This window comes from Spinacia oleracea, chromosome 6 (assembly GCF_020520425.1).
Source record: "Spinacia oleracea cultivar Varoflay chromosome 6, BTI_SOV_V1, whole genome shotgun sequence".
NCBI lineage: Eukaryota > Viridiplantae > Streptophyta > Magnoliopsida > Caryophyllales > Amaranthaceae > Spinacia > Spinacia oleracea.
Window position 1 is genome coordinate 114,986,792 of NC_079492.1, and position 12,320 is coordinate 114,999,111.

The 12,320-nt window shown below is 39.4% G+C and overlaps 1 protein-coding gene across 1 annotated transcript; it reads left to right on the forward strand.

The window, feature by feature from the left end:
* Nucleotides 1-3,306: 3,306 nt before the first annotated feature.
* LOC130463994 (uncharacterized) lies at nucleotides 3,307-6,928 on the forward strand. Its single transcript, XM_056833315.1, has 3 exons — nucleotides 3,307-5,418; nucleotides 5,522-5,870; nucleotides 5,995-6,928. The coding sequence occupies exons 1-3, from the start codon at nucleotides 3,625-3,627 to the stop codon at nucleotides 6,651-6,653; spliced, it is 2,802 nt and encodes a 933-aa protein (XP_056689293.1). The 5' UTR covers nucleotides 3,307-3,624; the 3' UTR covers nucleotides 6,654-6,928.
* Nucleotides 6,929-12,320: the final 5,392 nt, after the last annotated feature.

Here is a 12,320-nt window from a genome sequence, read left to right on the forward strand (position 1 = left end):
GAATGATAGTTCTTAAATTTTAATTTCTTGTATGCAATTTTTTTGTTTAGTTACGTGATGAAGCTCCTGAAGGTCCCTCTTCAGAGAGGTGCAGAAAGTGCGACTTGCTAGAGTTAAAAGTTTAGATCTTGGAAGCTAAAGTGGACTTCTTATATGAGCAGCATGCTACCCACTCATCACCCCGAAAGAAATCATTTTTTGATCATTTTGCTGAGTTGGGTGAACTGATGGAAAAAAAAAAGCAGTGTTGGATCACTAATGAATGCAATAATTGTGGGAGAATGCATACCAAGGCCTCCTGATTTTGTGTTAATGTGGATATCTAATGAATGTTTATTTATAGCGATGTAATTATAAGATATTGTTTTTGGCCTTTAACTCTATTACATAAGTTAATTCATAACTTTTATCCATCATAAACTCATTAATTTAACATTCCTCCAGCGCCTCAAGGTGTGCCTCAGTTTTATGTCTGCTAGGTCTGGACAAGAAAATATGTATGGCGGACTTGTAACTGGCGTAGTGTCTTAGTAGTTAGCGTAGTGTACTTGTAACTGGCGTAGTGTATTGGAAGTTAGCGTAGCGTCTTAGAAGTTAGCGTAGCGTACTTGTAACTGGCGTAGTGCACTTGTAACTGGCGTAGTCTCTTAGCAGTTAGCGTAGTGTCATTGCATTTGGCGTAGTCTAATTTAGGGTATCCAGTTTTGGAATTGGAATCGGTTTGGACCTGGTGGTTCCAAACCTGGAACCGGTCCAATTGGGTCCGGGTCCGGTTCTAAAATTTTGGACCCGGTTAGAGCTGGTTCCAATTCCATGTTCTTCTATGATTAATTGCTCCGAACTTCTTCTTTTTTATCTTATTATGCTATTTAAGAGCAAGATTTTTTAAACTATATTTTTGTTCTTGCTAGATTAAAGTAGTTAATATGTTTTTAATGTAATATGGCACATAAAAATCAACACCCGGTATTTATAGAACGATTTTTTACACATCTTCAATCACTGATGACCCGCGCGCAACGTGCGCGTCGGCCTCCCTAGTAAAGGAGAAAATGTTGCTTACAACACATGTAAATTCAAGAACTCCTCCCATAGCACATGTTAATGATTAGAGGCATTTAGAGGAGAATGGGGTGTCCTTTCAGATTCCTATGTGTATGATCGTCAATAGTTAGTTGGCGGATTTCCTAAGATTCAACAGATGCTGCAGGAATTTTTTAATGGGAAGAAACCGAATAAAAGCATCAATCCAGATGAATTTGTTGCTTATGGGGCTGTTGCTCATGATAGGATTAATGCCTATGGGTTCATTCTTGGCAACAATGATCAACAGATCATAATGAACCCAACTTTAGAGGATGTTCTCTATCTAACATATCATCTTTCTTTTCCCTTTAATTTCAGGTCCGAGGATGTTCTCTTATGATCTTTGGGTGTCAGTTTACTGTATCAACACTACTCCATCACTATTAACCACGCCAACATTGTGTACACTACACTATCAAATAAACCACACGCCAACTGTGTCTATTCTACGCCAACTGTGTCTTTACTTCACCAACTGAGGCTACAATAAGTTAACAGAGTCTTCACGCCAACTGTGTCTATTGGTAATCTTCTCTGCATTACGCCTTAGTAAGGAAATGGTTACTCGGATGGGGCAAATATCGGACAGTGGTACTTGGTGAGCCCAGAACCCCAACCAGATGAATTCCCTGACTGATTTGACTTACCAGAACCCCATTGACAGATCCCTGTCGGGCGACCCGATACTCGTTGGAAGACGGAGACTCGGATGGGGCAAATGTCGAACGACGGTACTCGGTGAACCCTATCGGGTGAGCACGGGTATTGGTTGAAAGACATAGCCTTGTTTGAGCCGTTCGAAGTTCCCCGAAAGGGTGGCTGAGGGCGACCATCGGACGGTGAATTCTTGGGGAAAACCAAATGCTTCAACTTGGAAGAAAGAATCTGGTGGAAAGTTTGATGGTTCTGATGATTCACAATCACCTTGGGGACAACCTGGAGGGTCAGGATGGAATAAAAAACGGCTTGGAGGAGGTCGTGGACGGGGCTCCTCTAATACTTGAGAGTTGGTGGCTGGAGTTCAAATAAAGAGATTGCAACTTTAATAAGATAGTAGACTCGTTGAGGAATTGATTGTTTAATTTCTAAAAAAATTAAATTTGTTTAATTTTTATGAATTTCACCATATGGTATAGCCGATGATTTGATCATCTTGTAAAGTCAACCAGTTCATCCCAGAACATTCCCCATTGCTAACAGAAACACCCCCTCTAGCCCAAACTCCACATGCTAGTAAAAAAATTAATAAAAAATCAAAAATAAAAATCAGAAAATTTAAGGAATTCAAGGCATTATAATTAAATTACGTAAAAAACTATAAAAACTGAAAGTAAATTGATTAATTAAAAAAACAGTTGTTCGAGTACATGATCATATGCCGAGTGCCGATATGCTAAATTAATAACAAATATCTAGAAGCCTTAAAACAAAACAAATTCAAGGCCTTAATCTTATATAGTTTTTTTAATGCCTAAAAAATAATACGGTTTTTTCATGAAATGCCCCTGAGGTTTTAAAAAACGCACCAAATACCCTCGCCTGTTTCGATTCACATAATATACCCCTATTTATCCGTACTGTTCATGACATGCCCCTGTTAGCTAACGCCGTTAGTCTGCCGTTAGTGGTGTTTTACTTATTTGCCCTTAATTTTGGTTTAGCGCCATTGACTTCCTTCACTTTCACAGAAAGACCAAAAAAAAAAAAAAAACCGTTCACATTTTTCTCTTTCTCTCTCCTCTCCCCTGTTCTTCTTCAAGCTCTAATCCTACTCAAACCCTAGAAATTCTGGGTAGATCTTCAATATTTTTGTGAATTTTGCTGCGCACCTTAAAGGCGAGTTCGTGGGTTGTGATTTTGCTTCAATCGCGACAAAAAAGGGAGAAACTTGAGGCGATTTCCAGTTGAGTTAGTGTTGAAGAGGAAACGGGAATTTAAAGTTGGTTAGTCTACTTCCAGGTAATAATCTCTTCTCCTCTGTTTAATTTTGCTGGTAAACTTGTTTTTTTTCACGAAATCGATTAGGGTTAGGGTTTGTGAAATTGTCAGTTTTTTTTTTAAAATTGCGCAACTTTCTTGTTGGTTATTGGTCAATTGTGGTTGTTGGAATGAAAATTGATGTTAGTTTCATTATTTTTTCCCTTTAGGATGAGTGCTATTTGGTTGTTACTACGTTATGGGTCACATAGTTTTGATATTAGAGTGGGAGACATAGAAAAATATCGTTTGTTGAAGTTGTTTCTTGATATCTTTGAGGAATCAGTTAAGCAAGATGTTTTTTTGCCTAGTACCTTTAGCTTGTATGTTGAGGGTCCTTGTGGTAAGGTTGAATTGAATGATGATAAGACTTTAAGGCTTCTGTGGGGATGGAATTGGGGTAAAGACACTGCTGAAATTTGGGTTGAGGGAACAGATAAACCAGGATTGGTGTTTAGGAATGCTGTTGCAACAATTGAGAATCATAGAAAGGAAAAAGAGAGACAACTTAAGGAGAGACAAGAGGAACTGTTGAGGGCTCAAAGAGAGGAGGAAGAGGCAATGAGGAAACAACAGGAAAGGGAGGACATTTTGAGGGAAATACAGGAACAAATGGAGTACACTGTGGCTATGGAGGTCCCTGTTGTTGATTGTGAGGACATGAAGGTTGAGTATGTGAGAGTCATTAGCAAAGATGATGCTGATGAGGTGTTTCCAGGTTGCTCTCAACCAAAACAAACACAAGAATCCCCAAAGAAACAACCCACCCCACCCAAACACACAAATCATGTTGCTTCTAAGTCAAAAGGCAAGGATAAGCCTGCTTCTAAGAAACTAACCCCCAAAAGGAGGGCATCAGCTAAACAACCCACCCCACAGAAACAACCCACCCCACCTAAACAACCCACCAAACAACCTACACCACCACCCCCACCACCCCCACCACAGAAAGAACCCACCCAACCAAAACAACAACAACACACACCACCACCAGAACATCCCACCTCTCCACCACAACAACAACAACACACACCACCACCAGAACATCCCACCTCTCCACCACAACATCACACCCCTCCACCACCACCACAAAATCCCACTCCACCACAGAACAACCAAACTGATGAGCCTAATAATCAAGCACCACCTGATCAAGCTCAGCCAGTGAAAAAGAAGGGGGGCAGAGCTAGACCTGAGGGGTTTAGGGTTAACAAAGTCACTGCTAAGAAGGCTGGAACTTGGGTTTCCAAGGGAAAGGGAAAAGGGAGAAAGGGTACAGGAAGGTCTAAGACACCAGGGGTTTTTGCTGATGTTGGTGAGATATGTTCAGAAGAGGAGAGTGAGGATTCTGATTATGAGGAATCAGATTCTGAACAAGAGGATGTTCTGAATGATTGGATTGATTCTGATGTTGATGATGAGGTGATTCCTGATGATATTCCTGATTTGGGGTTTGAGGATTGTCTAAATGGTTCCTCAAAGATGGATAAGGCCTATAAAAATGGCAAAATATGGACTGATCAACCATATGGGTCCATTAAGTTAGAACCCTGGTTGATCTTTCATGATAAGGCCACATTTCTTGAAGTGTTGAGAAGTTACTGCATACAGGAGGGGTTTGGGCTTAGTGTTGAGAGGGCTGATAATAGGAGGTACACAGCAGTGTGTGCAGTGGAGTCATGTGACTGGAGGATACATGCCAGTAGGTTGTTTGACAATGTTAGCTGGGCCATTAAGGTGATCAGTGGGTCCCACAGAACTTGTGGGAGGCTTGAGGAGAATCCAGTAGTGACCTCTGAGTGGTTGTGTAAGCATATGTTGGGGGAAATAGAGGCAAATCCAGAGATTCCAGTGGAGACATTGAGGAGGTATGCACAGGAGAAGTTTCAGTTGAGGGTGAAAAAGAGGCTATTGTACAAGGTCAGGAGTATGGCAAAGGGAAAGCTGCATGGTGGTTGGGCTGAAGCATATGAGCTGTTGCCTAGATATGCTGAGATGATTAAGCAAACAAACCCAGGGAGTCATGCACTTATAACATGGGGGGCCAGTAGTGGGGATGTGAACCCAAAATTCAGAGCTTGCTTCTTCTCATTTGCTGCACAAGTCAGGGGGTTTCTAAGGGGTTGTAGGCCCATAATTGGAATAGATGGGGCTCATTTAAGTGGTTTCTACAAGGGCATTCTACTGACAGCAGTTGGCATAGATGGGAATAATGAAATTTTTGTTCTTGCCTATGGGATAGTAGACACTGAGAGTTGTGACAGTTGGACCTACTTCATGAGATGTTTGAGGCAAATGTTTGAGCAGGAGGGTTGCAACAAAGATGATTGGACCTTCATCAGTGATAGGATGAAGGTATGTGTACTGATCTGATATTTACTCTTTTCTGATCTTTACTTTTTCTTATGTTTATGTTTCTATATTAATGAACCTGTTTTTGTTGTTTGCTGATGTGTAGGGTGTTGAGTTGGCAGTTAGAGAAACTTTTCCTAGAGCAACTAGGAGAGTTTGCTGCCAACACCTATACATGAATTGTAAGAACAATGGCTTCAGTGGATCTGCATTCCACAAGCTATTTTGGATAGCTGCTAATGCATACAATGAGTATGTGTTTGGTAAGGCCATGGAAAAGATCAGTGAGTACAATGCAAATGCCACTGCATACTTGAACAGCTGCATTGAGCAGTGGTCTAGGCATAAGTTTGACTCTACTGTTTGTTGTGATCACAACACAACAAACTTTGTGGAGTCATTCAATGCATGCACAAAGCCCTTCAGAGACATGCCTGTCTTCTCATTATTGGAAGGTATAACTCTTCTAATCATATTCATGCATAATATTACCCCTGAACTTGTTGTTTGTTGTTTAATCATATTCATGCATAATATACCCCTGAACTTGTTGTTTGTTGGTTAATGTCTGGTGTACAGCAATCAGAAGTTGGTGTATGCAGAGGGTGGGGGCTAGATTTGACAAGGCAGTTGACATGGAGGAAGGTCAGCTCACTGCATATGCATTGAAAGAGTTAGAGGAGAGGACAGCTGAGTCCAGGTTATGTTATGCCACAGCATGTGGAGGGGGTGAATTTGAGGTTAGGGATGGACATGTCAACTTCCCAATTAGGCTTGCAACAAGAAGTTGTGCCTGTGGGAAGTGGCAGATCTGTGGAATCCCCTGCAAGCATGCACTGAGGGTCATATATGACCAAAGGATGAACCCCCATGATTTCATATCCCCATGGTTCAAGGCTGCTGCATACAAGCTAACCTATGCAGAACATATTCATCCTATGGCAGATCCATCTCAGTGGCCTGACTTTGGCCTTCCTTCCATTCAGCCTCCAACCATCAAAAGACCATCTGGCAGACCTGCTAAGAAGAGAAAGAGAGGGGCAAATGAACCAAAGAAAGGGAAGAGGAACACAAATGTGAAATGTGGAAAGTGTAGAGAGTTTGGTCACAACTCAAGAACATGTAAGAGTGGAGGAACAAGTGCCACTGGACCAAGTACTTCAAAGAGTGGTGCAGCAGGAGCAAGTACATCAAATGGGGGACCAAACACAAGGAAGAGGTCAAAGGCAGCTGCATAGTCACCTCAGTTGGCTATATTTTGTGAATTGTAGTGCACAAAGCTAAACTAACTTAGTCAAATCAGTTTAGTCAGAATCAGTTTAGTTAGAATCAGTTTTTGGAAACAGTTGTGCAGAGATCATTTTTTGGAAACAGTGAAATGCTTAGAACACCTCTTTTTGTGCAGTTCAGTGGTGTTTGTCCACTTAAAGTTCAGTTTATGTAAAGCTTATTTGCTTGAACAAGTATTTATGGAACAAAGTCTCTTTATTTCATGAAATTTGTTACAACTTTACTTCATTGCTATCCAAATCAGAAATGCAAACATTAATACACCAATTTTTATTGCAAAATTGATTTGCTGTTTCTGTTGTTTGATCTTCTTCTTCAATAGCTTCAACTCTTCATGCATTCCCCTGCTCTGTTCTTGCATTCCCCAGCTTTGTTCTTGCATTCCCCTGTTTTCATCATCTCTGTTTCCCTTGCTCTGAACTTCATCACTTGTGTGCTCAAGAAAACCTTTGCACCATTTGAAATTATCACAAGGATCACACTTGTAGTAAAGCTTTTGCGGATTTTTTTTCCGTTTCCGAGCTCCTAATTGCAAATCTTCTCCCGCAATAGCAATTTTTATTAGGAACTCTAATGTATGCTAAATTTGGGATGGAAGAAGATTCGATTTTTGAATGAGAGCTCATGGCTAATTTGGAGAGGGGAAAGTATGCAAGTGAGGTGAACACTAGTAGCATTTATATGCAGCAAGAACATAACGGCTATATTTTGCTTCCTAGGTTTAAAAACTAGCCGTTAAATTCAAATTCCTGCAATTTGGGTATCTAGTGCAACTTAATTTTAAAATAGGTGTATATTATGCATTAAGTTTATAAAAAGGGGTATACTGTGAATTATAAACACGACTTAACGGAGGACTAACGGAAGGTCAGTTAAGGGGTATTTGGTGCAAACTTGGAAAAAAATAGGGGTATATTATGTGAATCGAAACAGGCGAGGGTATTTGGTGCGTTTTTTAAAACCTCAGGGGCATTTCATGAAAAAACCGAAAATAATAATAGAAATAAAAAAAATCAACGGTTCAACTGGTTTTCATTTTCCTTCAAATATTTTTCCAGAGCAAGATGTTGCGCCTTCTGTTTTACACGTCGTTTTGAAGAACCTCTTGCAACACCATGGGCATGTTGCAAGAGATTCCTGAAATTGTAGTGTCTTATTTTCTTTCTCGGACAATATGGGCACCTAAAACCTGCGTCTGAAAACCTTAATTTGCACTTCCCATCTACCAATTAACACTCTTCTATCTCAGACTCACTATACTCTGTTTCTTCACTTGAACTCTGCATTTTTTTTTCTGGAAACTCTCTAAGTTACATGTAAATATTTGATTTCAACATTATTGAGTATATATAGGAAGATTAGGGTAGCTGAATGTGAATATAGAGAGTTTTGAAACTTTAATTTAATTGACTTTAATTTTGGTTGATTTAGCGAAACAACCATTCATTCAATATTCTCGTTTTTCAAAACTTATACGTAGTAATGGTATTATTTGAAAGTTATATACGGATTACGGAGTAATACAATTTTTATTGAATTAATTCAACTCTATCTTTAATGCTCCTTGACTCCTTCCTCGATATTGTGGCACACTAAGCAGCAAATTCTCTGTCTTCACTTCTTCTTCACACTAAACAGCCACCTCTGAGCTGTAAAGCACCGAAGCTGCTGTCATCCTCGCTCCTCCCATCAAGGTATTATCTGATTTTGCTTCAAGGTTATGTGAAATTTTAGCTTTGAAGTTGGGGTCTGATATTTGGGTGAAATGGGCGAATTTTGGGTCGATTTTTCGGGGAATATGGGTCAATTTTTGGGTCAATTTTGTTCTGTTTTTTTGCTTAAATTGATCACTATTTTGTTTCTTGCTCGATTTTATTTTTGCTCGAATTTTCGAAATAATGGTTTTATTTTTGCTTGAATTTATAATTTAGTTTTAATTCAATTGTGACTTGCAATTTAGGAATTGTTAATTTATAATTTACTTGATTAAGTAAAAAAATTAGAAGTATATTACCTAGGTTTTGATTTTCCCCAAATTGTGAGCTCGGATTACTGTTTTGGGTGAAATGGGGAATTTGGGGTGAATTTTGGGTCGATTTTTCGGGGAATATGGGTCAATTTTTGGGTCAATTTTGTTCTGTTTAATTTATATTGTTTGACGAGTAATGAATTTGATTGGATTTGAGTGTAAATTTTTGGATGAATTTTATTGGATAATTTGATTGGTCTGTACTGTGGTGGTTTGATTTTACTTGACTTGTTTGTACTGTTGTGGATTGTATGGTGGTTGCAATTGTGGTAGCTTAATTTGTGACCTCTAATCTATGATAGTAGTGGTCTAATTGGTGGCCTGTGGTTGTCAGTGGCGATGGCCTGTGGTTGTCGGTGGTTAAACACCAATTTCAACTCTAAACACCAATTTCAACTCACTCTAAGTTGAAGGTATGGTTTTAATGGGTTAGGGAAGGCTGTCAGTGCCTCTTTTGTAACTTACAGTGGCTTTGCCATGGGATGATTAGGCCTCTGGACTCGACAACAATTTTCTGAAATGCCAATGCTATTGGATTTTTGGCGTGAGTTAGTGTTGTTTGAGGTGAATAACACAGGCTGACACTTCGTTTGTTATAATGCCTTCAAATCTAAGAATTAATCTAGCTCATCATTCATTTGACCTGTCTTAAGCATTACTACATCAGCACTTATTATTTTAACTTAAGCATTACTCCTCTGTGATCTGTCCTTTAATATCAGTTTTTAATGTAGTAGTTAAACATTATAACATTGTGTAACAGTGAATATGATTTTGTTCTCATATTTATAGTATGTGAGAACACATGTCTTTGATGAGAAGAGTATCAAATGATCTGAGCTTCTGATATGGTTTGAGTTCCTCCTTAACTGCTGCTGCTGTGTTCAAATGCTGCTGCTCAGGTTGCGATGTTTGACAGCAATTCGAGCTGTGGGGGGTGTTTGTGTGTACTTGTACTGGTCAATTTGTGAGTGGTTGTGTTTGATTTTGGTGGTCAACAAGATCCTTCGATCTGTCAGTTCAGAATTTGCTTGAGAGATTCAGTTTTTTACTATCATCAATATCCTCTCATAACCTGTTTTCTGTTTTCTGAGTTTTAGGTTACTGACATGGCTTCTAGACAACCAATAAAAACATCATCGAACTTGAGTAAGATCAAGAAACTAAACCTGGATACAGACAAAAAATCTTTGATGAAGTCTACGATCTTCCACAAATTCGTAGACATTGAGAACTTTAGGGAATGCAGCGGGACTCTGGTCGCTGCTCTGTCAAAGTGTCTCAATGTAGCTGAAATGGAAAATACCGGCAAAATTGAATTTCAATTCAAAAATGCCACCTTCAGCTTTTGCGCCAAGAAGGTGGCGCAAGTCTTGGGAATGGAACTTACTGGAAGTGATTATGCAGAGTGCTTAGAGGCTGCAATGAAGAAGGCTGAATCTAATAATGGGAAGATTCCTGATTTCTTGGAATGTTTCAATCTCAGTTCTATTAGTTTGTTGAAATCTTTTGCTTTAAAAGAGAAGTTGATGACAATGGCAACTGTTCAAGAATCTGATAAAGCACGGTTTTTGAAATTAATGAATCTTTTTTGTATAGATCAAATCTTGGTTCCCTCCACTAATTATCAATTTGTAAAACAAAACTCAATATTGCTGGTTAATGCCCCGGAGTTGGTCAGAGCATGCAACTGGCCCCAAGCTGTTTTCGACTTCCTTTTTATTGCTTTAAAAAAAACACAAGCTCATTTTCTTAAAAAACCAGATAAGCAACATGTGTTTGATGGGGCGCTCCCTATTCTGGAGGTATTGTTTAATTTTATGTGCTAATCTAATTTTTTCAACTATATAATTCAACTATATTATTTGCTAATCTAATTTTTTTTCAACATGTTTTTTTTTCAGACAATAATCTATCATCGCATACCAAAAATTGCCAAGTTTAATGATAAACTTGAATACCGAAAACTTCGGATTGATGCTTGCAATTCGAAGCGGACTGCTGATTGGCAGCTCGATAATTTGGAAGCTAGTGAGGTAATCTTTGCTATTCTGATATGTTGATGATGGGGATTTTATCTGGTTTGCGTTTGTGCGTTGATTTCTTATAATTTATCGTTTTTCAGGTATTATTGTACCCTTTTGAGCCCCAGGTTATTGCGTTGTCTTGGTATGAGGATGTGTGCTCCTCAGATGCTGATCTGGAGAATGAGGATGTGTGCCCTTTGGCCTCCTCTTTTGAGGGAATTTCCCTCAATCAGCCGGAAGAGCAGCAACAGCCGGAAGAGCAGCAGCAGCCAGAAGAGCAGAAACAACAGCTGGAGGTAGGGGCGGGGGCGGGCAGAGGCTGGGGCCGGGGCAGGGGCCGGGGCAAAGTCAGTGGTGAGGGCGAGCCAGAAGAGCAGCAGCAGCAGCAGTTGCGGAGGACAGGAAGAAATGGAGCACCAAGTCTGAAGGCTATGGAGGCAAGGGCGTCAACAGCGGCAGCGGGCCGAGGCAGGGGCCGGGGCCGGGGCCTATACTAATTCAATCTAAGTCAGTGGTATGTGTGAGGTTTAGTGAACACATTAATGTCTCTTTGTTGAATGTTAACATATTAATGTCTCTTTGTTGATTTTGTTGGTATAGTAGGGGCACTCAAACAGAACAAGTTTTTTTTAAAAAAAAACTAATATTTGTTGCTGCTACTTTTTTTAAAAACTAATATTCGTTGCTGCTGAGGGAGCTTGCTGAGGTGACTTATCACAAGTTATCTTTAGAGCAAATCCGTAGCACTGTAGTTGCAGTCTGAAAATCAGATTCTTCCCAAGCATCAGAACGTTTACAACCCTGAACTTCACCATTATGTTACCTTCTCTGACAATGTATTTTGGCTGCTGCAGTGCCTGTGAACTCTACAGTGTCCAATGCAACGGTAATTACCTTAATTTCACTTAATTCTTTTGGTTTGGTTCTATTGTTATTGTGAACTCCACAGTGTCCAATGTCAATTTGTTTCATATCTTCTATGGTTCCACTCTACTATTCACTCCCTTTTAATCTATATCAAGAAATGTGTTTATCTGAATTTTATTTTCTGGGCATACAGATCCTTGCTCAAAATTATAAACAAGGGTTTTCTACAATCTACATGAATACCTCTTAGATTTTTCTTTTGACAAACCCTATCAAGCCTAAATGTATTTGATTGCTTATTTTTTTGGTGTTTTGTGTGACGGGATACTGATATCTTTGTGATATCAGTAGTGAAATGCACTGCATTTTATACCTCTTAGGTGTAATGTGCAGCAAAACCAGCATATGTGGCATTACTTGGCTATGTTTTCCCTTGACGAGCTATTGTCGTGGTCTTGAAGAAGACCACTTGGAATGCCTTTGGCTCCTGTTACTGGTGGTGGTCTAAGACCAGCAGATTTCAAGCACAAAGTGACGACAAATGTCGAGCATGTTATTGGTCGGATCAATGTAATTGCACCCCAAACTTTATGTTAGAGACGTAGATGTTACTTGAAATTCTAAATTTTTACGTTTAATGCTTGTGTTAGTTATATATGTCATTGGCTTTGTGTCTTGGAGTGTTATTTGCT

Coding starts and splice junctions, on each gene's coding strand:
- LOC130463994 (XM_056833315.1), top strand. CDS start 3,625: ATGAGGAAACAACAGGAAAGGGAGGACATTTTGAGGGAAATACAGGAA. Junction 5,419..5,521: donor TCATCAGTGATAGGATGAAG/GTATGTGTACTG, acceptor GCTGATGTGTAG/GGTGTTGAGTTGGCAGTTAG. Junction 5,871..5,994: donor TGTCTTCTCATTATTGGAAG/GTATAACTCTTC, acceptor TCTGGTGTACAG/CAATCAGAAGTTGGTGTATG.